Raw genomic sequence first — 24,896 nt, forward strand, 5'->3', positions numbered from 1 at the left:
AGGACTGGGGGAAAGCCTTTGTGTTTAAATTACGGGTGGAGACGCACAAACTTGGGCTGAACGGAAGGAGAGATGGAGAGGAGCCATGTTGGAGGAGCACCTCGTCTAGCGTGAGGAGGAGGGTAGACGGACAGGGAGGGGCCTGAGCGTGCTCGGACTGGAGGGAAGGGAGACGGGGTGGGCCCTTGGTGTCCTCTATGTTTTATAAACATAAGACACTTCTGAGAAATTTACAATGGAAACCACCTCCCCTGTCCCTTCTCATCCCAGAAGTGGCCATGTGCAGTTCTTTGAGCTGTTTTCTCCCCCGATGTTTACTTCCATATTTCTAAATCAATTTATTAGCTTTAGATCTCTCTATATGGATATTATATACAGTATTTGACATTATTTATCAGCTGCAGACATTAGCCTATAAAGCTCTCTCATGTCTCCCCCTCCTCCCAATTCCCATTAGTTATACCACAAAAATCAAGTCAGTATTTATACTGTAAGCTAAACACCTCAATAACAGCCAAATAGGATTGTGTTGCTTTCCTCTGAATTAGTAGCAGTGTTATTTGCTAGATTTTATGTATCCGTCTTAGGATTCTTCTCACTCACTGAAACTCTCTCAATACCATAAAAAGTATCAGGTCATTTGTTGGTTCCATTTTTTAGGTTTTCTTTTTGGCAAATTATGCATTTAATTAAAAAAATTTTTTTCAAATTGGAGAAATTATTGCTTTACAGTGTTGTTGGTTTCTGTTGTACAACAACGTGAATCAGCGTAGGTATACATTTATCCCCTTCCATTTCTCAATCTAATGACCTCCGTCTGGGAGTTCTCTCTTCCCAACACAGCCTGGACCGCTTCCTCTCTCGACTTGAGAAAGCTCTAAGGCTTTCAATCTGAAACTTTTCACTACCATCCTACAAGTTTCTTGAACTTCTCTGTCTTACACCCTTTACTCTGCATTTCTTTTTATGGTTTACATTCATTTCAGGGGAGTACATTTTCCAACAGCTTTTTAAGAAAGGATGCTTGAGAGTTTTGCTGGTCTTTAAATCGTTCATGGCTGAAGACAGGTTTATTCTAGTTTCACAACTGGCAGATATTTTAGCTGAGTATAGAACTCAAGGTTAACAATGATATTCCTTCAACATTTGAAGGTGCTGTTCTTTTGCTTCCTGGTTTCCCTTACTTGATAGTCTGATGATGTCCTTCTGATCTGAAGTCACTTCCCTCCATCCCCCAAGTCTGTAGCATCTTCTCTTTATCCTCAGTGTTCTGAATATGCCTTGGTTTGGGTCTTTAATAATCCAGCTGGGATCTTTTACAATTCTAACGAATTGTGTATTCAATTCTCTCCTTACCATCTCTCTATTCCCCAGTTTTTCTATTTTTTTGAGAAAGTTCTGGATTGGAAAGAATCTAATTTTCCTACAGTTTCTCTATTATCCATTATTTTATCTACCTGGTCTACCTTCTAAAAGATCTCCTTGATTTTGTCTACCAACTCTTTCACTGAATTTTCTTATTTTGGTAAGCATATTTCTAATCATTAAAGACATTATTCTCTGGTTAGGCCTCTTTTAATGCCAGTCTATTCTTGTACTTTGGATACAGTGCCTTCCGTTTCTCTGAGTTTGCCTGTTTTGTAGAGTAGGCACAGGGTTTGTAAGAAACAGTATGTGTGGGAGAGCATGCAAAGAAGCAGTTTATTTCAGACAGAAACAGCTAGAGGGTGGGCATCCTTGCCAACAAGGAATGTGTCTTGCTACATGTTTATTTTCTTGTATTATGTTTCTTCAAAGTTCCTTTTTATTGGTTATTTCCTTCTCATCCTGTCCTTCACTGTGGCTAGTGGTGTCTCCAGGTCTGAATCCTTCATGCCGCAGTTTCTATGTCCAACCCAGCCCTTCCCACCAGAGTACTGCAGAGAATCAAGGCTTGATGCCTTCCCGCTGTATGGTGTGAATGAACTTATCTTCAGTGCATCTAGAATGGTATTCGCTCTGTACCATCCTGGGGGCACTTGAACAAGTGATGATCAGTCCACTCAGCTCACGTTCTGGAGGGCTTCATCCTCTCATGGAAAGGGTGCTTGAAGAAAAGCTTCCCCTGGGGCTGGAGGTGGGCTGGCAACCTAGCTCTGTGTGTAGAGGGACCTGTGTTCCATCTACCACAATCACCTTTGTGAGTTTAAAAAAACCAGACTGGGGTGGGGGTACAATGCAGTTTCTGATTTTACTTGATCATTAACTTTGGAGCTTTGGAACCTGGGCCATTGCAGGCACCCTATGGATGGAGGAGGAGGAGGAGGTAGGTAGGGTTTGGCTGTTGAGGAGGGTATCCAGGCCAGGCTTGGTTATTCTTAGGTGTCTTGCAGGCCTGCAGGAAGGGCTTTCTGGAAGGGCAGTTCCAGGAATGTATTCAGAGTAGGAAGTGGGAGCAGTTTCCAGGCTGTGTCTCAGCACTGTTCTGAGAGGGTAGGAAGTGTGAACCAGGAGGCTCTTGCAGTGGAAGTGCTCCAGCTGGTGACCTTAAGGCTGTGGTGACCCCCGTGCCTGCCACAGAGGCAGCTCGTGCTGACACTCTGGGTCACATGAGGTCTGCAAAAGCAGGCCCTCAGCTTGTGGGGTCAGCGGTGGTGGCAGGCAGGTACAGTTGCAGGGTCATTATGGAGTTTTTATTGGGAACCAAGGATAATGTTATTTTGGGGAGAGCAACCATCATGCAGAAAGAGAGGCTGAAGACCCTCCTCTCTGGGGCAAGGGGTCCCCACACTGTGGTGGCTGCTCTTGTGTTTACCAGTGGACCTGGCCCAGGGACCCCCAAGCACACACCTTCCAGGAAGCCATGCCCATGGGGCCTCACAGAGGGGCCTGTGGTTGAGCAGTCAAGTCTGTGGTTTTTAACTCTGTATTTCTTTCGACTTTCCCAAATGCTCAGCGGAGGAGCCCTCAGAAACGCCTCAGCCTCCATCCCGGGGGAAGGCCCAGGACGACGCAGGAAAGCCCTCGAGCCCAGCAGAGGCCCCCACGGAGCTGTCCACTCCAGTGCTGACCCCACTGCTGCCGCCCAGCACCCCTTCACCTCCGAGGGACCCAGGACAGAAGCCCGTCCTGCCCAAGAGACGCCCCCCACCCCTGCGGCCTGGCTGGACAGGGCTACCCTTCTTGCCTGGCTCCACGGGGGTCATCATGGAGACTGGAGAGGCCGGGCCCCCAGGCAGGATGGGGGTGTCGGGGCGGGGCCTGCCCCGGGGTGTGGATGGCCAGACCGGGCAGCGGCCAATCCCCAGCGCAGAGGGCTACGCAGGAGCTCCAGGTAAGTGCACCCCAGGCATTGGGAGGCTGCTGTGGGGCTCTTGAGTCATGGGTCCAGCCAGCAGGGAACAGTGTCCAGAACTGAGCTGCCCAAAGACGCTGCAGTGCCCTGGGCACAGAACATCACCCTTAGAGTTGCACCCTGAGCTGTCTTACTTGTGCCATCCAGGCGGCTCGCTGATCCTCCCAGCAGGAAGTGGACTTGGAAAACCAAACACATATTAGGAGCCTGGGCAGCAGGAAAGAGCACACAGCCACAACTAAGTGGGCAGGTGGGAGGCCTGGCCCCAACATTAGGTGGGAGGCTGGAGGAGGCTGGGGGAGGGCAGAAGTTGGAGGAGGTTGTTGGAAGAGGGAAGAGGGAGGAGGCTGGATGTTGGAAGTTGAAGGATGAAGGAAACAGGAGAAGGTATGAGATGAGGATGGTGAAAGGAGGTTGGAGAATAGAGGTTGGATGATGGAGATGGTTACAGGTTGGATGTTGGAGTTTGGAGGAGGGTGGGAGGATGGAGGTTGGAGAAGGTTAGATGAAGGAGGCTGGAGGAGGATGAGGATGGTGGAGGCTGGAGAAGGGTGGAGGAAGGAGGTTGCAGGCTGGAGGAGGTGGTTAGGGGCTGGAGGATGTCAGAAGGTTGAGGAGGTTGGAGGGTGGAAGGAGGGTGGAGAAGGTTGCTGGAAGTTGTTGGAGGTTGGAGAAGGGAGGAAGTTGGAGGAGGATGAAAGGAAGTTGGAGGATGGCTGAGGTGGGAGTCCGGAAGAGGAGGTTGGAGGAAGGAGGTGGAGGAGGCTGGAGCATGGCGGAGGATAGAGGTTGGTGCCTAGAAGAGACTGGAGGAGGTTGGAGGAAGCTGGAGGAGACTGGAGGAGTTTGGATTTTGGCGGAGGCTGGATGTTGGAGGAGGACGGGGGAGGTGGAGGTTAGAGAAAGCAGAGGTCAAGGGACACTCACTGCGTTTCTGCCCTGAAGTAGGTGCTAGACGTGCAGCTCCTTGACCAGCCCTGTCTGTCATTCTGACACGAGGAAACAGGCTGTGAACTGGGTAAACCCGTGACATTGGTGGGGGAGGTCACATCAGCTGTCACAGGATAGTACCACCCTCAGAGTTAAACCCATCAACAGCTAGAAGCACCTGGCCCCAGCCAGGGAGAGCCTGCCTGCAGGAAGTGATGCGGCTGCCAGGTGGGGCAGTCAGGACCGTTCCTTCTCAGCCGCCCCCGGCTCTTAGGCACAGTGCTGCCTTCTCTAGGATCCCTTCTGTTCGTTCCACGTATCATGGGTGCTTGTATTGTCGGGTGATGTGTTCCTCTGCACATCCTCCCACTCACTGTGAGGAACAAGGGCCAAAGGAGGGACTCAGAAGTGAGGGGCTGTTAAGGGTTCTGACAAGAGTCTGCATTCTGTTTTTCAGGGTACCCCAAATCACCTCCTGCAGCCTCCCCAGGTACATCAGCCAGGGCAGCAGGGGTGGGAGGGGAGGCCAGGGTCGGGGGGGCCTGGGTGCCCCACCCCCAGACATCATGCACGTGCCAAGTCCACGCCTGACACACAGGGCCTCGCGCACGCCCCCGGCTGCCTGCTCCTCCAACGAGGACAAGGCTGGGTGTCCACCTCGTGTGGTGGTGTCCGCCCTGAGGGGAAATGAGAGGCCGAGGCCGCCCCTCGGGACCGCACACAGGCCTGGGCCGGGCCTGACCGGGAGTGCATCCTGTCCCCCCAGCAGCTCTGGCGCCGTCTCTCGTGTCCTTCTCCGCGGGGCTCACCCGGAAGCCCTTCCCCAGCGACGCCGGCGTGGTCCTATTCAACAAGGTGCTGGTGAACGACGGAGACGTGTACGACCCCAGCACCGGTGAGTCTGCCTATGCTCAGCTGCTCCGGAGGGCCTCCCGCTGCCCCTTTCTGAGCCAGAACCCACTCACCCTGCAGGGACGGGTCTACATGGGCTGCAGCCCCCAAAATGGGAGGCCAGCCTTGAGCCTGGGCTGCTGCCCCCGGGGCTGTGGATGCTTCACCTGCGAGAGACCAGACCCCTTGGTCCCTGCTGTCCCCCCACCCATAGACACCAGCAGACAGGGGGCGGGGGCGGTCACAGGTCACATGCACGCGGTGGCTGGGGCTCTGGGTAGCAGCTGGTTCTGGGCAGAGGTGGGAGCTGCTGCCCAGGCCCCGAGTTTTGCATCAGGGTTGCTTTGCTGTGTGCTCCTGGGCACCCTTGTTCCCCTGGCCTGGGGTGTGGGGACACTGTGTCCACCAGTCAGGGGCTCTTGGCACTCAGAGGTGGGGACCTCCAGCTTTCCCACAGGCCCAGACGCCCAGAACCAGAGTCTGGGCCGTGGGTCTGAGTAAATGGGTTCCGGTGACACTGAGCAGAGATGCAGGCCGTGTACCCAGAGCGCAGGGCCTGGTCTGTCCCCGAGCTCTATGGTAAGATCAAGAGCTCAGTGACCTGGCCATCGCAGGGCAGGTTGAAGACTCGGGCCCCCTCCCCAGAGCCCTCAGAGGTGGCCACTCCCACCAGCATGGGGTCTGGGCTCCAGCTCATCCCCCCGCAGTGGGCCTGCCTCCGGTGGGGAACGGCTGAGCTGTTTGCCTTCATCTGGGCTGACTGCCCGCTCAGTGCACAGGCCGTGATGGGTACCACATGCTCAGGGGTCTGCCTTCCTTCCCACAGGGGTCTTCACGGCTCCGTACGATGGGCGCTACCTGATCACAGCCACCCTCACGCCCGAGAGGGACACGTACGTGGAGGCCGTCCTGTCAGTGGCCAACGCCAGCGTGGCCCAGCTGCACACGGCCGGCTACCGGAGAGAGTTCCTGGAGTATCACCGGCCGCAGGGGGCCCCGCACACCTGCGGGGGCCCGGGCGCCTTCCACCTCATTGTGCACCTCAAGGCAGGGGACGGCGTCAACATCGTGGTCACAGGGGGCCGGCTGGCCCACACGGACTTTGACGAGATGTACTCCACCTTCAGCGGGGTCTTCTTGTACCCTTTTCTTTCCCACCTCTGAGGTGGCCGGGGAGTGGGAAGGGGCTAACAGAGCTCAGAAGCTGTGATATATTCAGTGTGTGTAGCCGGGGCACGGGGCAAGCTCTCAGCAGACACCCTGCCCCTCCCCAAAGACAGAGGTGGCCGGCTGGGGGCAAACCATGGGTTAATGTGGCCACCGCTCCTGCCACTCCGACTGGACAGCTGGACGAGAGTCGGAAGCGCCCCGTGTCCCCCGGCCCCGTCTCTGGCTGGGCCTACCAGGTGCTGACTGTGGAGGCTCTGACTGCTGCCTGGTGGCCTGCACCCTCCGATGGACGACGACGAGGAGGAGCTGCTGAGAGGAGGCAGGCGGCAGAAACTGGTGCCCGCCGCGTCTGTCTTCACTGGAGCAGAGCCACTGCCGGCCGTCTGTCTCCGTTTACCCTGCCGGCGGGAGACGAGTTCAAACACTGAAGTGGCACAGGCCGCCACGGACCCAGGGCGGACAGTGGGCTGTCCTAGGCTTGGCTCACCACCCCTCCCCACCCCTGCCCCCATGCAGCGTTTGCCTGGCTGAGAGGATGACGCAGGAGAGAGTGTCGTGTGGCTTGTTGGGGCTCCTTGAATGACATGTACGACTTAAGTGCAAAGACAGGGAGTGGCAATAAAAACATAAAACACTTCCAGTGTAAGTCTGGTGCCTCGTGGACTGAGGGTTGCTGCTAAACAGCACAGCTGGAGTAAACTGGAGTTTAACGGCTGTAGAAAGGAAGCGTGAACACATGGGTCTCAACTGTGCAACCAGCATCTCTCAGGCTGTGCACTGCGAGGTTGTGGGTGGCTTATACAGACAGACTGGATGTGCCTGGAGGTCAGAGCCCCCCACAGCGGAAAGGGGGGGTGCTCCTCCAGGGGAGGCTGAAAGTCGCACTGAACCAGCAGCAGTCCAAGCTAACATGACTGCTTGCTGCCCAGCTCTGAGAGACCTCCCGCCCCCAGGGAGCAGAAGCTGATCACACCAAGGCTGTCTGGGAAAGGCAGGAACCTTCCCAGGAAGCCCGGGCCCCTCACTCCTCTGCCAGCAGCTACACCAGCCCCCTTAGCGCCACATGACCTGTTGGCCAACGGAGTGCCACTGGGGGGAGGCAGGTCCCAGGGAGAGGCGTGCACCACAGAGACAAGTCTCCTGGCCTAAATCAAGCCACCAGGTTGGCTATAAAAATGCCTTTTCCAGGACTGCTCACAAGTGAGATTACAGGGCAGCCGCTGGGTCCTTGAGATGGGGTGAGCCTTCCTCCTCACCCCTTCCACCCAGCTAGGGCAGAGGGGCCCAGCATAGAAGGCCTGCTGTTTTCATGTTTTAAAGTTCGGGCCCCTCCTTCTGGGGCTCAGGGGTGGGGTACATGCTCACCCTGTTTCTACAGCTGGGGAACTGGCTGTCAGCAGCTGTGGCTTCCTAGATATGACTCATGGGAAAAACCCTACGCCCGTGGAGTGTTTTCAGGAAACCCCAGTTGGCACATGGCTCTGCCCTCTCCCCTCACACCCCGTTTACAGGCCTTCCCCGGGGCCAAGTGGGACAGATGCTCAATGGGAACTAGACAGAAGGCAGAGACTGACCTGCCTCGCTCCACGGACGGTGCTAGGGTGGCGAGTGCGGTGTCCTTCTTGGCGGGGTCTCATGACTCGTCTACTGCAGTGGCGAGTTTCAGCTCTGTCTGCGACACGCAGTGTAGACAGATCACAGCAGGTCCTGCACTGACGTTGAGGAGGAGGAAAGAGGTTCACTAGGAGTCAGCATCTTGAGAAGGGAGTGGCTGTCCTTTCAAACCGAGAGCAGCAGACTGGGCTGAACTCAGGCTGAGTGGCTTGGAGAGCTCACTCTGGAAGTCAGGGGCCCGGCGCTGAGAGCGAGACGTGGACCAGGGTCCTGGACTCAGGCACGAGGTTATGACTTCTGAAATGATGGGGCTGCTGAGAAAAAGGTCAAGGTGCACCTTGAGATAAGCGGTGACAGGACTGGGATGTGTCAGTCCTGTCAGCAAATGGCTCCATTTAAACGATGAGAAACAAACAAAACCGAAAATCGGCGTGAACGGCAATGTGAAGTTACTCCCACACTAGCACCTTCGTCTTTCTCAGTGGGCCCATCCTCTTTTGAATTGTCTTTCACACTGTGCAGTTTGAAAGGAAAGTAGTAGTTGTGATCAGAGACACGCTTGTAGCTATACACGCACAGACTCACTTCTCACACCTGCTCGCCTCGCCCGTCTCGGCCACCAGCCAGCGAGGAGGGCAGCGCACAGGAGGGAGTCTCTTCCTGATGTGAACCCATCTGAGTGCTTCCCTCCTTTGCCGGAAGGGCACCCCACAGAGCTGCAGTCCCCACTCCCCGACCTCGCGCCCAGCCATTCCATCACAAAAACAAGCAGAGAAGGTGGGTGCTGCCCCACATGGAGGCGTGTGCTTGAGGGAGTTGGTGGGTTCAGTGTGGGCTCAGCCACCCAAGGGGATTAAATAATACGTGGGGTGTGGTTTCTGACCCAGATCACTCTGAGTCTCCTGACAGCTGATGAAATCAGGAGGGCTACGTGCTGTTCACCCAGAGGAAGGGCTATAATGCAAGGCCAGGGTCCTGAGCAGGGCTGAGGTGTGGGGGATGCAGTCGGGAGGATGCCAGGGGGTCACCCCTAGAAATTATGTAGGCAACTGAATGGCTGCCTGGCAGAACCTACAAAGCAAGGGAGGTTAGTTCCTGCGGGTGGAGCCTCACTTCTGGAGTTAGATCTTATAAAAACAAGCAGCAAAAAGAAGCCCTTTCTATACACAAACTTAAGTGTCAGCAGAGATCAAAATGCTAATTTATGGAAATCAGCAGCTTCTGGCAAGAGTTTAGAGAAGACAATCTAAACGTCCTGTGAAGGAAAAGGTCAAGACGCATTGAGTTCACGTTTGTTTATTGTTGTTAACATTTTGTTTTGAACATCAAACACTGCACCAAAATATGAGCCATTTATCTTCAGATGTCTTTGCCATAAAGTAAGTACTGATGTCGACAACTTCTGACAACTCAAGAAACGTATTAGTGGCACTGCTGTGTCTAATAATCAAATGTCATAGATCAAATGTAATGATTAAACTAAGAGCAACATCTCCCCTTCCTCTTCCTTTTCTTACTTTTAAAACAAACCCTAAAAAGTAGTTTTCACCTGGAAAGAGCACTTACTTTAAACCAAAACTCAACTTTTCACCGGTTTCATTAAACCCAGCATTCTCTAAAGCAGGAAAACAAGGGTTCCCAGAGTTAACTAAGATGATACTCGAAAAGATGACAAAATCCCCCCGGAGAGTCTCTTTTCACCGACCTGCAGACAACGCAAATCCATCCTTGGCCTGTTCCTTTGGGTCTGGCCAGTACCTCTCAGGACGCACTCCATCTGCAGGGCCACGTGCAGTCGGGGGCACAAACACTTCTGGCTCCGGTGGGTGGCTATCATTCCTGGATTGTCAGCAGCTTTCATTTCACATCACGCTAGGAAGTTTTTTTCTTTTTCCAGCTGAAAACTAGGCGCTGTCTTACAGCACAGCAGACGTGGTCCTCACACGCAGGGCCGAGCCTGCCCCTCTGGGCCCTCGAGTGTGCCTCCTGAGCCCCGCAGAGATGCAGATGTGGACACCACAGCCACACGAGCTTCCGCGCAGACACCGAGGCAGGTGTACAGTTGGGTGGGATGCAGTCGGGAGGGACGGAAAGAGGGAAGGGGCCACGGCCACTCCACTGGAGGAGAGAGTGACCCAGAGGCGGCTCCTCGAGATGACGCCCGCCCCCAAGAGCAGCAAGCGGCCACTGCTCCTTCTTAGCTCTCCTCCTGAGGTCTGTGTACAAACACACCGAGGGCATCTCTCTTTCACAGAAAGAACAAATGTCATTTGCACCAAATGGCAATGGATTTTCAGCACAAACAATACTTTCATACACTCTAGCGATAGTCATCATCTACGTTCAGCAAGAGGGGCTCCTTTAAATGAGGAGGAACACTCAGGTTGATCAGCATGTGTACCTAGCAGACTGGTGACACCCGCGGATCAACGTGCAGGGACAAGATGACACACTCTAGCACTGACGGGCACTGGGTGGAGGGGTTCCCGGTCTTGACCATTTAAGATGCCCCCATCCCGAGAGGAGAGCTCATCAAGGAAAAGAAACTGTCTCATGAGAGACTCTTTAAAGGACAACCAATGAAGGACGACAGGAAGGCAGGCGTCAAGCTTTTCCGTACCGCAAACACGCACACAAGCCTCTGCAGCTCCAGGGAAGGGCCTGCACCGAGCAGAGGGCCAGGCCGCCACCGGCAGCCACAAAATGAAGGAATCGTGGGCAACTCTGATGCCACTAATGGGGCAGAACCTCACACGAGGAACACAACCCAGCTTCCTGACCTGCTGGCCGTGAATAGGTCTTTAAATGATGCATCCCTGCACCGTTTGCGAAGGGAAGGTTTGCCCAGGGGGAGGCATGTCTGGTTTCCCTGGGAACACGGCTTCCAGGCTCTGCCTCCAACATGGCTCAGTGGAGTCCGGGGCCTCCGACCCTCCGCTCTGGAGAGCAGCCACCCCCACTTCTCCAGCTCGAGATGAACAGTACTGTGGTGGAGCAAACTGAAAAGACGAAGGCCCCAAAAACCCAGCACAGGGAAAGCAAGAGGTGGACCCGAAACCACGGCGGGGGGGAGGGGAGCGCCCCGCTCTGCAGTATTTCACTGCTCCACTCCCCTCTCCCCGACTCTGGAACCGCTCACTGCTTTCTCACCCAATGCGGGGCTGCATGAGGTCACCACTGGTCCCCAGGGCCTCCTCTCTTAACAGTTCTCTTGATTTTAAGCCCGATGGGGCTGTCCGCACCAGCTCATCTCTGCAGGCTCATGCTCACAGCCCTGCAGGGGCGTGTGGACAGGACCATTCCTGGGTGGCTTGCTCAGCTGCAGGCACGGGGAGGGGCAACAGACACCTTCCCGGGACCTGGCCTAAGCACACGTCTGCATCTCTAGGCCTCCCTGGGAACCGAGTTTCCCTGCTGGCTAACTGACTCCTTCTGCCGAGACCACTCTCACAACATCAGACACATCCTGCAAGACCCGCGCCTTCCGGTGGGTCCAAGACACAACAGTTCAGGTCCCTGCCGAGGAACGGTCAGGGTGAGGAGGCGAAGGTCTCTCCTTCCCCTGAAGCCCTGGGAGCCAGGGCCAGCATCCTGCTTCCATGGAGTAGGGGATGGAAGGAGGAGCCCACGGGGGAAGTGAGCAGGCGGTTCAGACAACATCAATAACTGGACCCTGATTCCCTACCAGCAAGCCCTCCTCACAGAGAGAAACACTCTCAACTGCCCAGTGGAAATTAGAACACTTTACTTTGTGCAACATTTGGTCCACTCTTAGCTTCTCTTTTCTTCTTAACTTATGCAATTAAAGAAGCACCCGGCACGCAACTCGACACAGAGCACGTAGGAGGCCTTGGGCCCGAGCCCCTCGCTGAGCCGGCCGCCAGCACCACACGGCAGCCCTGGGCCCGGGAGGGTGCGGGGGGGTGCGTCCGGCCCTGGCAGCTCCCCAGCCCGTCCCTGCCGGCGCCCAGCGGGCAGTGCGCCATCCCACACCTGTGGCCGGGAGGGTCCCCGCATCCTCTGTCCAGCAGAAGGCCGGCAGCCTCCCCTGCTGCAGGGGCCGCGATCCAGCCCCCCGCCGCGGCTGCCGCCTCAGACCAGGTCCTCCAGGTCCACCTCAGGGATTGGCTCTCGCCAGTAGCAGAAGGAGCTGAACTCCGGGCATGGGAAGGCGGAATTCTGTTCCTTGTTGAGAAGCGGGAACACGTGTTCCACGAGCTCGCTCAGCCTGTGGTACCTGGGAGTGGGGAGGACACACACCACTACTCGGCACCTGACCTGAGGGCACGAAGCAGCAGGCTGTGAAGCCAGATGCTCAGATACCTCAGAAAGGAGGGTCCCAGGTGGGCGCCCTCCTTCCAGGGCTCCACCTCCCTCCTCAGAGTCTAGGCTCCCCAGCCACCCCTCAACAGCAGCTGCAGAGGAGGGCACAGCCCGGCAGAGGTGGGGGATACCCAGCAGAGGGGAGGATGCTCCGGCAGAAGGGGTGGACAGAGACTGGCAGGGCGGAGGCTTCCACGGGCGGGCACAGCTCTGACCCCAGGCCCCCGGCTGCGCGGCACCAGGGCTGGGAAGCGGGAATGCACTTACGAGGACTTGTTTCCTTTGGTCCTTTCTTGTATCAGCTCGCCCTTGGGATTCACGGTGAAGATCCTGCAGTCTGGGACACCCACTTGTCTGTAAGCATAGACGTCCTGCCACAGAGAACACAGAGCAGGGTGGTTACTGAGAAGTTCCCGGGCCCCCTGCGAGCCAGAAGCATCACAGGAAGCAGTGTATGGAGAACACGTGGAGCTGGGGCAGCCGCCACCGAGACTGAGCTTCAGACAGACACAGACTAAACAGGGAGGCCAACGCACACCGCAGAGGGTGCTTGGGAAGCCAGAGAAAGCGGGCGCCAAGGACACCCCAGACCCTGGCGTAGGAGAAGGGCAGCATTCGTGGCTGGGGGGTGGGGGAGAGGCAGTGCTTGGATCTGGGGGGCAGATCCAAGGCTCGGCTTAGAATTCACGGAAAGGGAACCGAAGCCCCTGTCACACATGGGCATCCCAGGGCAGGTCTCCGCCCCCAGCACCTCCCTGCTGCAGGAAGAACAAGGCTGATGAAGTGAGCACCCACCCAGCACAGCAGGCCTCACTGCGCCCGCACGCCTGGGGTGAAGACGATGACCCGGCTACACCCTAAAGCACCGTCCTGCGCGTTTCCCACCGCACCCGCACGTGCAGCCCAGAGGAGACACCTACATTTGGGCGGTTCCCAAAGGCAGCGTAGAAGGGCTGCTGAGCTGGGGCAAAGAGATTCTTGATGTCGGTCAGACACTCAATCTTGAACTTCTCCGGCTTCTTTTCTATTACTTCCCTAGGAGAAAAACAGAAGTATCACCACCAAATCCAAAATGGCAATTTTCCCTGGTCTGTGGTCTGAAAACCCACAACCATCCATTTTTCTAAATCCTTCATAACTGGTATCTTTCTCCATCTCTGCCAGCCTGACTTTTCTCAGCTGTGTCTGACACATACCAGGTGAGCAGTGTGTGAGTTAGAGTAACGTGGAACTCAGACCCAGAAGCTCTGTAATAGATACCGTGCAGCCAGGCCCTGGCCCCTGCGGGCACACACGTGTACACACACATGCATGCATGCACACACGCGCACCTGTGGAAGGCAGAAAACAGGCTGCTGGGGGACAGCATGAGGGGGCCTCGGGGCAGGATGGTGCCCTTGTCGTTGACCCAGTGCAGGTAGCCGCGGGTCATGTCAGCCATGCCGATGGCGCGGGCCGAGCAGTACAGGAACTTGTAGCCGTTCCTGGAAGAGAACGCGTCCTGTTTAGCCCGTGTGCTGTGCAGCTAAAGGGAGAAAAATGCGGTTTTTCTTTTTAAAGGTCCAAAGAAAGTTCCTCTCACCTCCCATGAAAGTCGAATTCCTAAATTTAATACAAGAATCATCAGGATTATAAAGATCTCACCACTCCATGGAAAACACCATGGAGGAGATGTGATTAGGGATTATGCTAAATTTTCATGTAATAATATCTCTACAGAAGCCAAATTATAAAACAGAAAAAAAAACTGGGGGCTGTCTTTAAAGGATGTGCTATAGATGAAAGAGACAAAAGGTCTTATTTACAAATACAACTTCCAGAATGCAAATCATCCTATAAAACAAGAAACAAAACTCTACCTGGGTAACTGACATACTCATAATTTTCACATTGGGACATTCTCAACCTCTGCTTAACACACTGTAGTTCTGCGGATCGATTTAAGTCGGATGTACTGGGATTCCCACAAAGGCCACAGCACTATGTCCTCACAAAAGGTACCTGACGGAGAAGACCGCCTGGCAGACTGATCCCCCCATCCACGCATGTATTACCCCCTTCAAGAAAGACAATTAGAAGTACTCAAAAAAATAGCAAATGATTAAACTGTGGCTACAAACCCAAGTGCAGCTGTAACTACTGACACAGGCAGTGCCTACAGCCCGCAGCCCTGTGCAGGAGCAAGGTGGAACCCGCCAGGCACAAGGCTCCAGGCCCATGGGTGGTGGCTCACACTTTCCCTTGGGGGAGGCTCCAGTGAGAGGTGAGAAAGGAGAGTGAGAAAGCTGGGTCACAAACAAGATTTCCTGGGACTATTTCTATAGGCCCAGCAAAATCCCAGCTCACTAGCCACAGGGTTAGGCACCTACTCGTTGATGGAATGGTAGAGCTTCGCAATACCCTGGTGCGTCCAGTCTTTACCCAGCTGTGGAAGAATCTGTCCCAGAGCATCAGACCTGTGAGGGTGGAACCAGGAGGAGGTGTCAGGAACCAAGCACATACAGCCAAGTTTTTGCCTATTAGTGAAACACCAGCTTCTGTAATAGCAGCTGCTGTGGGGAGGGAGGGGGTCTGGGGGGTGGGGGTGGCGTGACAGCCCACAAGGCGGTTCCCTTGGTCTGTGTGTGCACAAGCCGAGGACATCACCCAGGAGCTTCTGAGAGAGCCACCAGACCCAAGGGCCAGCCCGTCACTGTCAGGAAGCACTTACAACCACACGGCCTCCTCTTCTCTAACTGCAACAGCTTCGATTTTTTCCTCCCCATGCCAGAATTTGGAGACCAAATAATTAAATCTTTCCAAGAGTTGTGATTATTATTATTGTCATTTGGCTGCGCCACAAGGCTTGCAGGACCCTAGTTCCCCAACCAGGGACTGAATGAATCTGGGCCCTCGGAGGTCAAAGTGCTGAGTCCTAACCTGGCTGCCAGGGGAATTCCCCAGAGTTGTTTGACCTTATGTTTGTATGGCCCCACCCACCTCCTCCATCCACAGAATGATTCTGTGGGGACTGCACCCAGGACCTCTCAGTGCATGTGGTTTAAAAAACTCTCCTGATGGTGGCTGGTCACTCACGTGAGGAAGCCCCAGCCCTCTGCACATGGAGCTGGGCCCTCCTTTTGCCACCCCAGGGCTCCTGCTTACTTGGTTATTGTCCCGTCGATGTCGGAAATGATGACCTTGTCGTTCCAGTTCCACAGGTATATGGTCCCTGCACAGCGGCAGGTGCCTTGATACTGGGTTGTGATACTAAACACGACATCATTTGGGCCATCTTGGAGGTTCAGTTTTGCCTTTCATAAAAAGTGAAAAATCAGCAAAATCAGAGCTTTGAAAATTAAAGGCACATCACTTTGATGGAATTACATGCAACAATTAAGTCATACTTTCCAAGAAAATGTGGTCAGAGAAACTGCTTAACATACAATGTTTCAGGATGGGGGACACAGGTACACCAGTGGCTGATTCATGTCGATATATGGCAAAACCCACCACAATACTGAAAAGTAATTCGCCTCCAATTAAAATTAATTTTAAAAAGATACAAGGTTACATGATCCTAATCTCTTAAAAAACAGCAAGGAAAAGCAACAGAAAACAGGTTTGAAACAGAATCTGAACACTCCCCAAACTGCTGGTATCATCTCAGGACCCAGCCCTGGGAGGATGGATCGGGGCTGCACCTGGGGCTCGGGAGCTGGGCTGGGGAACTTTGGCCTGAACTGTGTACAAGGTGCCCAAGGACCCTTCTGACCCCTGTTCCCTGGTCTCCTCCCCGCCCCTCAGGATGCCCTGTGTACCGGAGATCCTCCCCCTTGGGGCACAGCAGGACCAATTCATACTGAAAATGGGTGAAGGTGAGGAGTGGGTAACTGACAGGAAGAGGGAGACTGCATCTAGGTAAGATGTCATTCCCCTCTGGCTGTGGCTCCTATGAGACAGCGTGGGGCCCAGAGCCAGTCTGGACGTGTCAGACTCAGACTGAAAACACAGGTGCCCTGGTTCACTCCCAGACATGGAGACAGGAGGCCTGGGGGTGAAGGAGGGGAAAGTGCATCCCAGGGGACCCTAGGGGTCCCAGGAGGGGGGCTGCCACTCTCCTGGACACACGTGAGCATTTACATGGCCACACGCTCAGCCGCCTGGGAGACGTGGGGTTGGGCAGACAGAAAGGGAGGCTCGTCAAGGTGATCAGTTCCTAAGGCTCATGAGGCTGGACCCACCCAGACCACACGGGACTCACAATCTGGTCTGACGACAGACGCAGAGACTTCTTATAGGAGGTTGTGCCACTATGGCTTGGGGGTTCTGCGGGGGCAGAGTCCACCTTGATGGACTCTTCCAGTTCCTGGGACCCTTCGTCACTCGATGAGTCGTCCTCGGCCGACCTGTCAAAGACAGTCTGTTATTGGAGAGGCTGAGGGACGTTTACAGACAACAGTTTTTCACTCAGGATCCGGAGACACAGAGAGAAGTCCCAGATCCACCCAGGAGGAACCAGACCCAGGGTCCAGGTCCACGCTGCATGATCCACCTCCTCCATGACTGGCCAGGGTCACCCTCCTCCTCCCTTCTCGACTGGACAGGGTCACTCTCCTGCTACGACTGGCTGTATTCTGCTAGAGCCAGTGAACGCTACTAGCTCTGCCGATTCTTGCTGAAAGGGATACGTATGTTTTAAAAGGCACAAGTTATAGAGAATACGAAAGCCTACAGTGATTTAAGAGACTAACAAAGAACTTTTTATATAACCCTTTAAAAAGAAGAGGGTAAAGAACAGGAGGATGAACCCAAGAGTCAGGGACGGGAGAAGAGTAGGAGGTGTGACGGAGGAGGGAGCACAGGGGCAGAGCCAGGAGCGGCCGCATCGGGGCCCCTCCCTTCAGGCAGCCAGTCCACACGTCCAGGGTGGACTCCTGCCAGGAGACCAAAAGGGCCCGCCCCGTCTCTGAGGTTCTGTCGTGTCTCCTGCTGCGCCTGCCAGCCAGGCAGCAGGGGCCCCGACACTTCACATTTTATGCTTCCCCAAGACCTGCTTCCCAGAGGCCTGCATGCCAGGGCACCTGTCTCCACGGCTCCAGAGCAGGAGCAAGGTGCCTAGGAAGTAGCAATGAGTATCCCGACTCTAAGCTGATGATGCGTATATACAGACATAGATATGTTTTTGGCCACACCACATAGCTCGGCTTGCAGGACCTTAGTTTCCTGACCAAGGGTCGAACTCAGGGCCTCAGCAATGAGTCTTGAGTTTTGACCACTGGATCGCCAGGGAATTCCCTAAGCTGATGCTATTTTTCAAGAAAAGCAGAAGTTATCTGTTAACTGAGTGGCACAATGAAGCCACTGACTGTCCACAGAACAAAAACATTTCTGACTCAGAATTATACAAATCTGTCAAAGTCACCTGCCACTGGCTGGCTCCTTTGCGCTTGACGGCCGGTCACTGGGTGGCGGGACCTCCACTTTCCCTTCCTTGGCCTCTGGCAGCTAGAACGACAGCACGACAGTGGCGATGAGCAGCTCTCGCCCTACTGTCAGGGCAAAAAGCCATCAGCAGCTCCCTCAAGGGATTAGCAGAAGTGCTGTCTGAATCCACAAATTAAAAAACACTTAAGAAACAGACTGCCTCTAGTTTGAGCCAAAAGGACAGAAACCTGAGAGGGAAGTCATACGCTGTGTGTGTGAAAAGCTGCTGCCACCAAGCCAGGGGCAAGGACTGTGGCAGGCACCAGCTCAGTCTCACAGTGTAAGACACACGGGCCACACCCACGAGGCCGGGCAGGGGCCGAGGGCACAGGCTCCCTCCTCCACAGGTGACGCATGCGCAGCACCGGTATCTGACCTGCACATGTTCACGCACGGTGCCGACTACTGTGAAAGAGCACCGTGGAGCCCAAATGGCACTTCCCTGAGCTTGGCATTCAGCCCACTTCCAGCTCGGTTACCTGCTTGGCTATGCTCTCCCTCTTCCGCCAGAACCACCAGCGGCCTGATTTCTTTGGCATCTTGTCTTTGACCCAGGACTCGACTGTGGCCTAAAAACAATGAGCACAGGTTAGTCCAGCGTCTCGGGCACAGGGCACTCGACCCCCCTCTCAACCAGAGGGCCGTGATGCCGCCTCGACCCGCCGGCGCCCTCTCTCGGGGCTGTTCCGTGCTGTCAGGCCGGGTGGCCTGGCCCCTCTTAGGGGCAGGTGGGCTGCTCTCCCTTCTCTGCCCTCACGAGTTACAACGACCAACTGATGATGTGTGTCACCTTGGGGGACAGACTCCAAGCTTCACTTTCTACATAACAGGCTCATTAGCCACAAGCTGAAGGACCCACACTGACGCCACGCTAGCAGGGGCCCTCTTCCTATTGCATCCTTCCATATTAATGGGAGGAAATGTTTTTATCCTGTATTTAAATAACAATTAGTGAAATCTCTCTATCTTGATACACGATCAGAAACTGGTATAAGTATCTAGTAAAAATGACAGATACGGCACCCCAGCCAGTTTCCTGGATTTCTGGGCATGAGATGATTTGACTGATGGTATTAACTTTACAATATTAAGTAAAATTGAACCGCACCCAGTTTAGAGACATGCACACATGGATTCTCGAAGCGCTGTGTGCTGCAGACATTCCTGGGGAGCAGCAACTCACCTTGGGCAGGCTCTTCTGGAAGACCTGAAGGCTGAGGACCATGGGGGCCGCCAACGCCCAGCTGTAGTAACTGTGAGAGCAAAGCCAGGCACGACCGTCAGAGAGGAGAGGGCGGGAGAGGAAGCAGAAATGCCATAACAAACTCCTTATTCTTTCCAGTGAAGACGTGATCAGCTCAGTCTCTTGCCACATAAGCAATCTTTGCTTCAAGCCAGACTTCTCCAAGCAGAGAAGTAGCAGAACGTGTAAAACAGAGCAGGATTTCAAGCCTCACTGAGAACGAAGCTGGAGCTTCACCCCAAAGTCACTGCCCATTTAGCTCATTTACATGGAATGGCATAGTGAGAAAGAATGTAACAGTTAAAAACTATACAGCACTTAGGGAAAGAAAAATCTGCAAGAATGCTGAACGGTTCTAAGCAACGGAAGAGCAAGAGCATTTACCGGTTATATATCCGTATCACAAGGTTGGGATTGTCTATGAGTCCAGGGTTTTCTGCAAATTCATGGTATGTAATGATGTGCTCCATGAATTTCTCTATAAGGTAAGATAACAATTACCACCTGGTTAGAGATTACAGAATAAACATCCATGTGGGCTTATTACAATACTCTCTCCATACTGAAGTGACCACAGGATCAAAAAAGTACTTCAAAACAAACCAAAAAACCCAACAACTAACTTTTCTCGGAGAATCAACAGCAAATGGCAGATGTTTGTGGGTTTTTTCCTGGACAAGAAAAAAACCCACTTCTTTTCTACGGCCCCTCGTCTACCACTCTTCCCATAGCAGTGAAAAAACAGTACCCAAAACCAAACAAACAAAAAAAAAAACAGGAGAAAGGGATAAGCTAGGGACTCTGAGGCAAACAGATGACAGCTGTGAGAGAGAGGGAGATGTGAAGGCCCGGGTTCACACACACTCAACTCCACAACCAGCGGAAACTGCTCAGTTTCATTCTCATAAGCAGGCGTGAAACCCTGGACTGGCGGGGCAACTTTTAACAGCATAGCCGGGGAACACTCCTGGGGTCTTACAGCTGTAAGTGCACAAGTGCAGCTACGTGAGGAAACAACCCAAGCATCTTGGAGGGCTTGGAAGGAGAAACCCAACACAGCAGAATTTGGCTGAGGGTCTCTCAAGAAGAAACAAATCCCAAGTTCCTGCAGGACAGATGAGGGTCAAGCATGACTTTCTGTCCCATTCCCAGAGGCGATCCTTTTAGTCAGAGCAAACTCTAACAACAGAGCAAACTCTCACTGGGACTGTTCCTCCTGGTCATCTATGTACTGTTTACTTGCCATTTAGTCTTTTAAGTATAAATTTTACAGTTTTACATAAACTGTATGTCCCCTCCTCCACCTCTACTTTTAAAGGGAGGGCTTAAGAGGATTATAACGTGACCTAATTTCATCCCTAGAAGGAACCACTGGCCATAACACACTCAATTTCCTGCAAAAAGTAAACAGAATTAAAAGATGGAAAAACGATCACCCCATGACCCCAAGAAGAAGAAGATTTAGGGAGTCCCAGCCGAGAGGTCCCGGGCAACCGGGCCTGCCACACACACAAGACAAAGGATGACGTTAGTCAGAAAATCTTTCCTTAGAGGAAAATCCATCAAGGGCTACCAACCAAACTGAGAAAACATGAAGAGCTCAGTTTACAAAAGGAGGTAAGACCAGAAAGGCCAAAGAACTGGCTAGGACAGTTGGACACACAGGTGCTCAAGTCCCACAGGGTTGTTGGAACCAGCCCTGCTAAGCAACCCCCTTTCTCATGAGTGACTTGACTCTCCTGGGCCAACTCTCGGACAGAGTAACCCCTGCTACTTTCGCCAGAAAGACCATTTCACTCAGCAGACAGCTTTGGCAACATGAGGCCTTCCTCTCATGTCTCAGGCTCGGGGCTGCCAGGTCCCAGCCCTACAATTATTCCAGCACTTCACAGAAGAGAACGCAGCCGGGGCTGAGCTGACCCTGGCCGCCCAGTACATGGGGCAGCCCAAGAACCTGTCCCTAGGCCCACAGCCCTCCCACCCACTGACACGCGGGGTCACCCCAACACGAGGCACCTAAATGAGGGGCGAAGAGTCTGACGTCCAAGGGAGACCCCGCCACCTCCATGAGACCCCAGGGCTGCGTTCCCGGCACGGCTCACCACCCAGGGCGGACGAAGCTGCCCACCCACCTTTGGAGATCTCTCCGTTCTCGCTGAGGCCACCACAGAGCGACAGGGTGACGTCGGGCAGGTCCATGGCAGAGTCCGAGAGGCACTCGGTGCCGCTGTCGGCCGCCGCGCTGCCCACCGACTGGGGGGACTGGGAGCCAGACAGCGTGTCGGACTCGGGCCACTGCCGGGAGCCGGGCTCCGACTCACTGCGGGGAGAAAGGCACCGGCCATCACACCCCTGCCCTGAGCCTGATGGCTAAGCTCAGGGCTCCCTGCCCCGGACGCGGCTTTGCTTAGGCAGTGTTCAGACCCTATCCTAGACGACACTGAGACAACGCAACAGTGCTGCTGAGGAATTGACTGAACACAGTAAACACGCACACACCAATCGCTCACAGTCACGTGAACCATCGATGATGGCCCTTCTGACTTATGAAGGGGATGAAAGAGTTACAAGCATTCATTTACATGACAAAATGACAGGGTAAGAAAAACCTGATGTCTGGAAACCTTCTGATCTTAACTTCCTACAAAAGGCTGTGGAACTATACTTCTCTCGGAGAAACTGCTGTAGTCCAGGGGTGTATTATTGTTAAAAATAAGGCTTTTCTAAATTCATTTATTACCTCATGAAAACAAAACGAAGAAATTAACCAAGTAAAAGTTCTCAGGAGGCTGGACACACCTCAAGAAAGAAATGCACCAAGAAACCAGAAATAAACTGTTCCTACACTGGTGAGCCCCAGAACCAAAGTTGAGGTTACTCAACGTTTTCAGTTTTCTAAACAAGGCGTGGAAGCCAGGTTTTAGAAGCTGATCCTAAAGGAAACTTTTCGTAATGGAGCATAAATTTGAGAGGAAAAGGACATGGAAATGACACCTTACATCTCTTAGTCATGAATGCTTCCTACTCTACACCTTCTGAACGGATACTTTTAGAATTATTATTTTATTTTTTTAAAAGCCAGTACATAAATGCATGTCATCTCATGAAGTTGTATGATGTTTAGAAGAAAATCTGAAATTTGAGCAGTAGGTGGCAGCACAGTACAGCTAAGCCATAAATAGAGAGCTGTTGCAAACACTAACATTTTGCACTTGAGCCTCTGAAGAGCAGATGCTGGTGTTGGACTGAGCGATGCACATCCACACCAGTTTTGAGAGTAATCGGATCAACAGAGCGTGCTGCTAACCGGAGACGGTGAAAAAGCCAAGGCCACCTAGGCAGCAAGCACCGGCTGCTGTGCTGGGGCCCCAGCAAGGCTGACCTCGGGGTGAAACAAGCACCTCGTGCTCACCCTCCTGGGCACATGGGTGGCCCCTGAAGTCAGGTGTAGCCATGTGATCAGACTGTGCCATCCCTATGGACAGAAGGCGTGTGCCGCCTCCTTTCCAAGACGGGCCCCAGAAAACTGAGCCCCCAGCGGCCCTCCCCTTTCCCTGTCGAGGCCCCACGGGGACAGGGGAGCCTCAGGATGGGAGGGGCTGGTGCTCCGGAGCCCCCATGTGCAAGGCCCCCACCAACACCATCACATGAGCAAGAAATGAATTGCTGTGGTCAAGCCACGTGAGTTTTACTAGTTACAGCAGCTGGTGTGACCCTAACTGAGGCCCCCGCTGAATACGTGGAAGATGCCGACCGACTCAACAGTGGGCTGTTAGAACCACGAGACTGTGTGCTTCAGGGTCAAGTTCAACACTAGCTCTTCAGTCAGGGGGCCGGTGACCACGAAGAGAAAACGAACGCCTGTGAGCATTCCAACAGCCTCCCTGTCTTGCTTCCAGACACAATCACGCATGACGTGAGTGGCTACGGCCCCAGACAGTCCGGCTGCAACCGCACAGGGTGGCCCCCGTGCAGCAGTCATGCTCCCCGTGCTTCAAAAAAGCAAACTAAGAAATGTCTTACATCTGTCCCAATGTAAACACATTGTTATGGACTGGGAAGTCACAAACAAAGAGGTAATGTCAAGATAGCTTACGATGAAAAAAAAAAAAAGGACCAGTTTCACGTCTCTCCCATTAAAAACCCAACTACTACTCCAAACAAACGGGAGAAAGTTAGGGCGTTTTAAGGATCCTGCAAAAATATCTGTAAAAACTAAGTATCCTCACCCCAATCCTGTCTATTTTAAATAAAACCTTCAGATATGCTTTTCAATAATTTGTTTAAAAGTATTTAATTATGTGTGACTATGGCTCAGTGTATTCAAGCCATGAGAACTTCGGGAAAAGTAAACACTGCTCTTGTGATCACAGAATATTATTTAATAAAATGGAATTTCCCCAAGAATGGAAATGGCCTTGGGAAAACCGCCCAAGTCTATCACTGCTAAGATTTTGGTGTTATTCCAAGCAGGGAGTCACAGAGGAGGAAGGGATGGCTTGGAAAGGAGGAAGGGGAAGTTTGGAAAGGCCCTGGAAAGGGCCCCACCAGATCCAGGCCTGTGAGTAAGCACAGCGTCAGTGAAGAGCAGAGGCCCGCTTTGTAAAGTGTCTCTGAATAAAGATATATCACCTCTGAACACATAATAAAGGAAACAATGCTAATGAACAGGAGGAGCTAATCTGATGTCACATCCGCGTTACGCCCTTACTACAAGAGCTTGACGGGGACACCTTCTCACTGTACTGAACGTTTCTTCACAAAAAGAATACACACAATTTCTGGATTTTCCAAAATCTGAAGCAAGAATTGAATTTAGCTGAAGCATACCAGCCCCTTGCTCCTTTTTCTAATGCTTTGCTCTGGAAACATCTAGAACATTTCAGAGTTGCCCGCTCTGCAATATAAACCCACTACCTTTTGGGGAAATAGAGAGCTGCAACCTCGGGTTCCAGGGCCTTCAAGTCGTCCAGGTAGATATCATCAGGCCCCTGGTGTTGGCTTCTCTTGTGGACACCTGTTTTTTATAAAAGAAAAAACACATCAGAGATGAGAACGTGGTCACTCTTCATTTACAACTGCAGGAAAACAAAGGTTTTCAAACCATAAAACTAACCACAACTAGACCTGCGGTGTACTTTTAAAGGTATCGTCTAACCTTCCCCACTGCTGTCTCTCACCCATCCAGGTGAAAGAGGTCAGCACTCTTGCTGCTGCTGTCACGTCAGTCGTGTCCGACTCTGTGTGACCCCGTAGACGGCAGCCCACCAGGCTGCCCCGTCCCTGGGATTCTCCAAGCAAGAATATTGCAGTGGGTTGCCATTTTTTTCTCCAATGCATGAAAGTGAAAGTGAAGTTGCTCAGTGGTGTCCAACCCTCAGGGACCCCATGGACTGCAGCCTTCCAGGCTCCTCCGTCCATGGGATTTTCCAGGCAGGAGTACTGGAGCGGGGCAGCACTCCTGCCAGCTATCCAATGAACACGGGCTGCATCTCGAATTCTTTCATCTTCTCTCATGTAAATCCTGGGCCCTGAGTCATTTATACTTGAGAGTATGCTTGCTTTTTACATATGAACGTGCATGAGTGCTCAGTTGCTTAGCGGCGTCTGACTCTTTGCAGCCCCATGGACTACAGCACAGGCCTACCTGTCCTTCACTGTCTCCCCCAGAGCTTGCTCAAACTCCCATCTATTGAATCGGTGATGCTACCTAACCATTCATTCTCTGCTGCCCCTTCTTCTTTTGCCCTCAATCATTCCCAGCTCATCAGGGTCTTTTCCAATGAGTTAGCTCTTCGTATCAGGTGGTCAAAGTATTCGAGCTACAGGTTCAGCATCGATCCTTCCAATAAATATTCAATTTCCTTTAGGATTGATTGGTTTCATCTCCCTGCAGTCCAAGGGACTCTCAAGAGTCTTCTCCAG

At 53.2% G+C, this 24,896-nt stretch overlaps 2 protein-coding genes across 4 annotated transcripts in view; one reads left to right on the top strand and one right to left on the bottom strand.

Annotated features, from left to right (window-relative positions):
- The window catches only part of EMILIN2 (elastin microfibril interfacer 2), a 59,948-nt gene extending 53,012 nt beyond the window's left edge, over window positions 1-6,936 (top strand). The window contains exons 5-8 of one of the 2 annotated variants that reach the window (XM_052660399.1): window positions 2,936-3,313; window positions 4,722-4,754; window positions 5,031-5,159; window positions 5,982-6,936. In XM_052660399.1, coding sequence (XP_052516359.1) covers window positions 2,936-3,313; window positions 4,722-4,754; window positions 5,031-5,159; window positions 5,982-6,319 — 878 coding nt within the window. In that variant the 3' untranslated portion in view covers window positions 6,320-6,936. The remainder of the gene's footprint in view (window positions 1-2,935; window positions 3,314-4,721; window positions 4,755-5,030; window positions 5,160-5,981) is intronic. The other variant, XM_052660400.1, reaches the window with a different exon arrangement.
- A 2,360-nt stretch (window positions 6,937-9,296) lies between these two features.
- LPIN2 (lipin 2) overlaps window positions 9,297-24,896 on the bottom strand; it is a 102,376-nt gene continuing 86,776 nt past the window's right edge. For both annotated transcript variants that reach the window (XM_052660233.1, XM_052660234.1), the window contains 13 exons: window positions 23,889-23,988; window positions 21,104-21,291; window positions 19,356-19,449; window positions 18,912-18,981; window positions 18,208-18,297; window positions 17,667-17,749; window positions 16,506-16,650; window positions 15,407-15,555; window positions 14,632-14,718; window positions 13,594-13,746; window positions 13,183-13,297; window positions 12,530-12,633; window positions 9,297-12,176 (listed from right to left, as the gene is read on the bottom strand). In XM_052660233.1, coding sequence (XP_052516193.1) covers window positions 12,032-12,176; window positions 12,530-12,633; window positions 13,183-13,297; window positions 13,594-13,746; window positions 14,632-14,718; window positions 15,407-15,555; window positions 16,506-16,650; window positions 17,667-17,749; window positions 18,208-18,297; window positions 18,912-18,981; window positions 19,356-19,449; window positions 21,104-21,291; window positions 23,889-23,988 — 1,523 coding nt within the window. In that variant the 3' untranslated portion in view covers window positions 9,297-12,031. The remainder of the gene's footprint in view (window positions 12,177-12,529; window positions 12,634-13,182; window positions 13,298-13,593; window positions 13,747-14,631; window positions 14,719-15,406; window positions 15,556-16,505; window positions 16,651-17,666; window positions 17,750-18,207; window positions 18,298-18,911; window positions 18,982-19,355; window positions 19,450-21,103; window positions 21,292-23,888; window positions 23,989-24,896) is intronic.

The sequence above is a fragment of the Budorcas taxicolor genome, chromosome 22 (genome assembly GCF_023091745.1).
Source record: "Budorcas taxicolor isolate Tak-1 chromosome 22, Takin1.1, whole genome shotgun sequence".
NCBI classification, from domain to species: Eukaryota; Metazoa; Chordata; class Mammalia; order Artiodactyla; family Bovidae; genus Budorcas; species Budorcas taxicolor.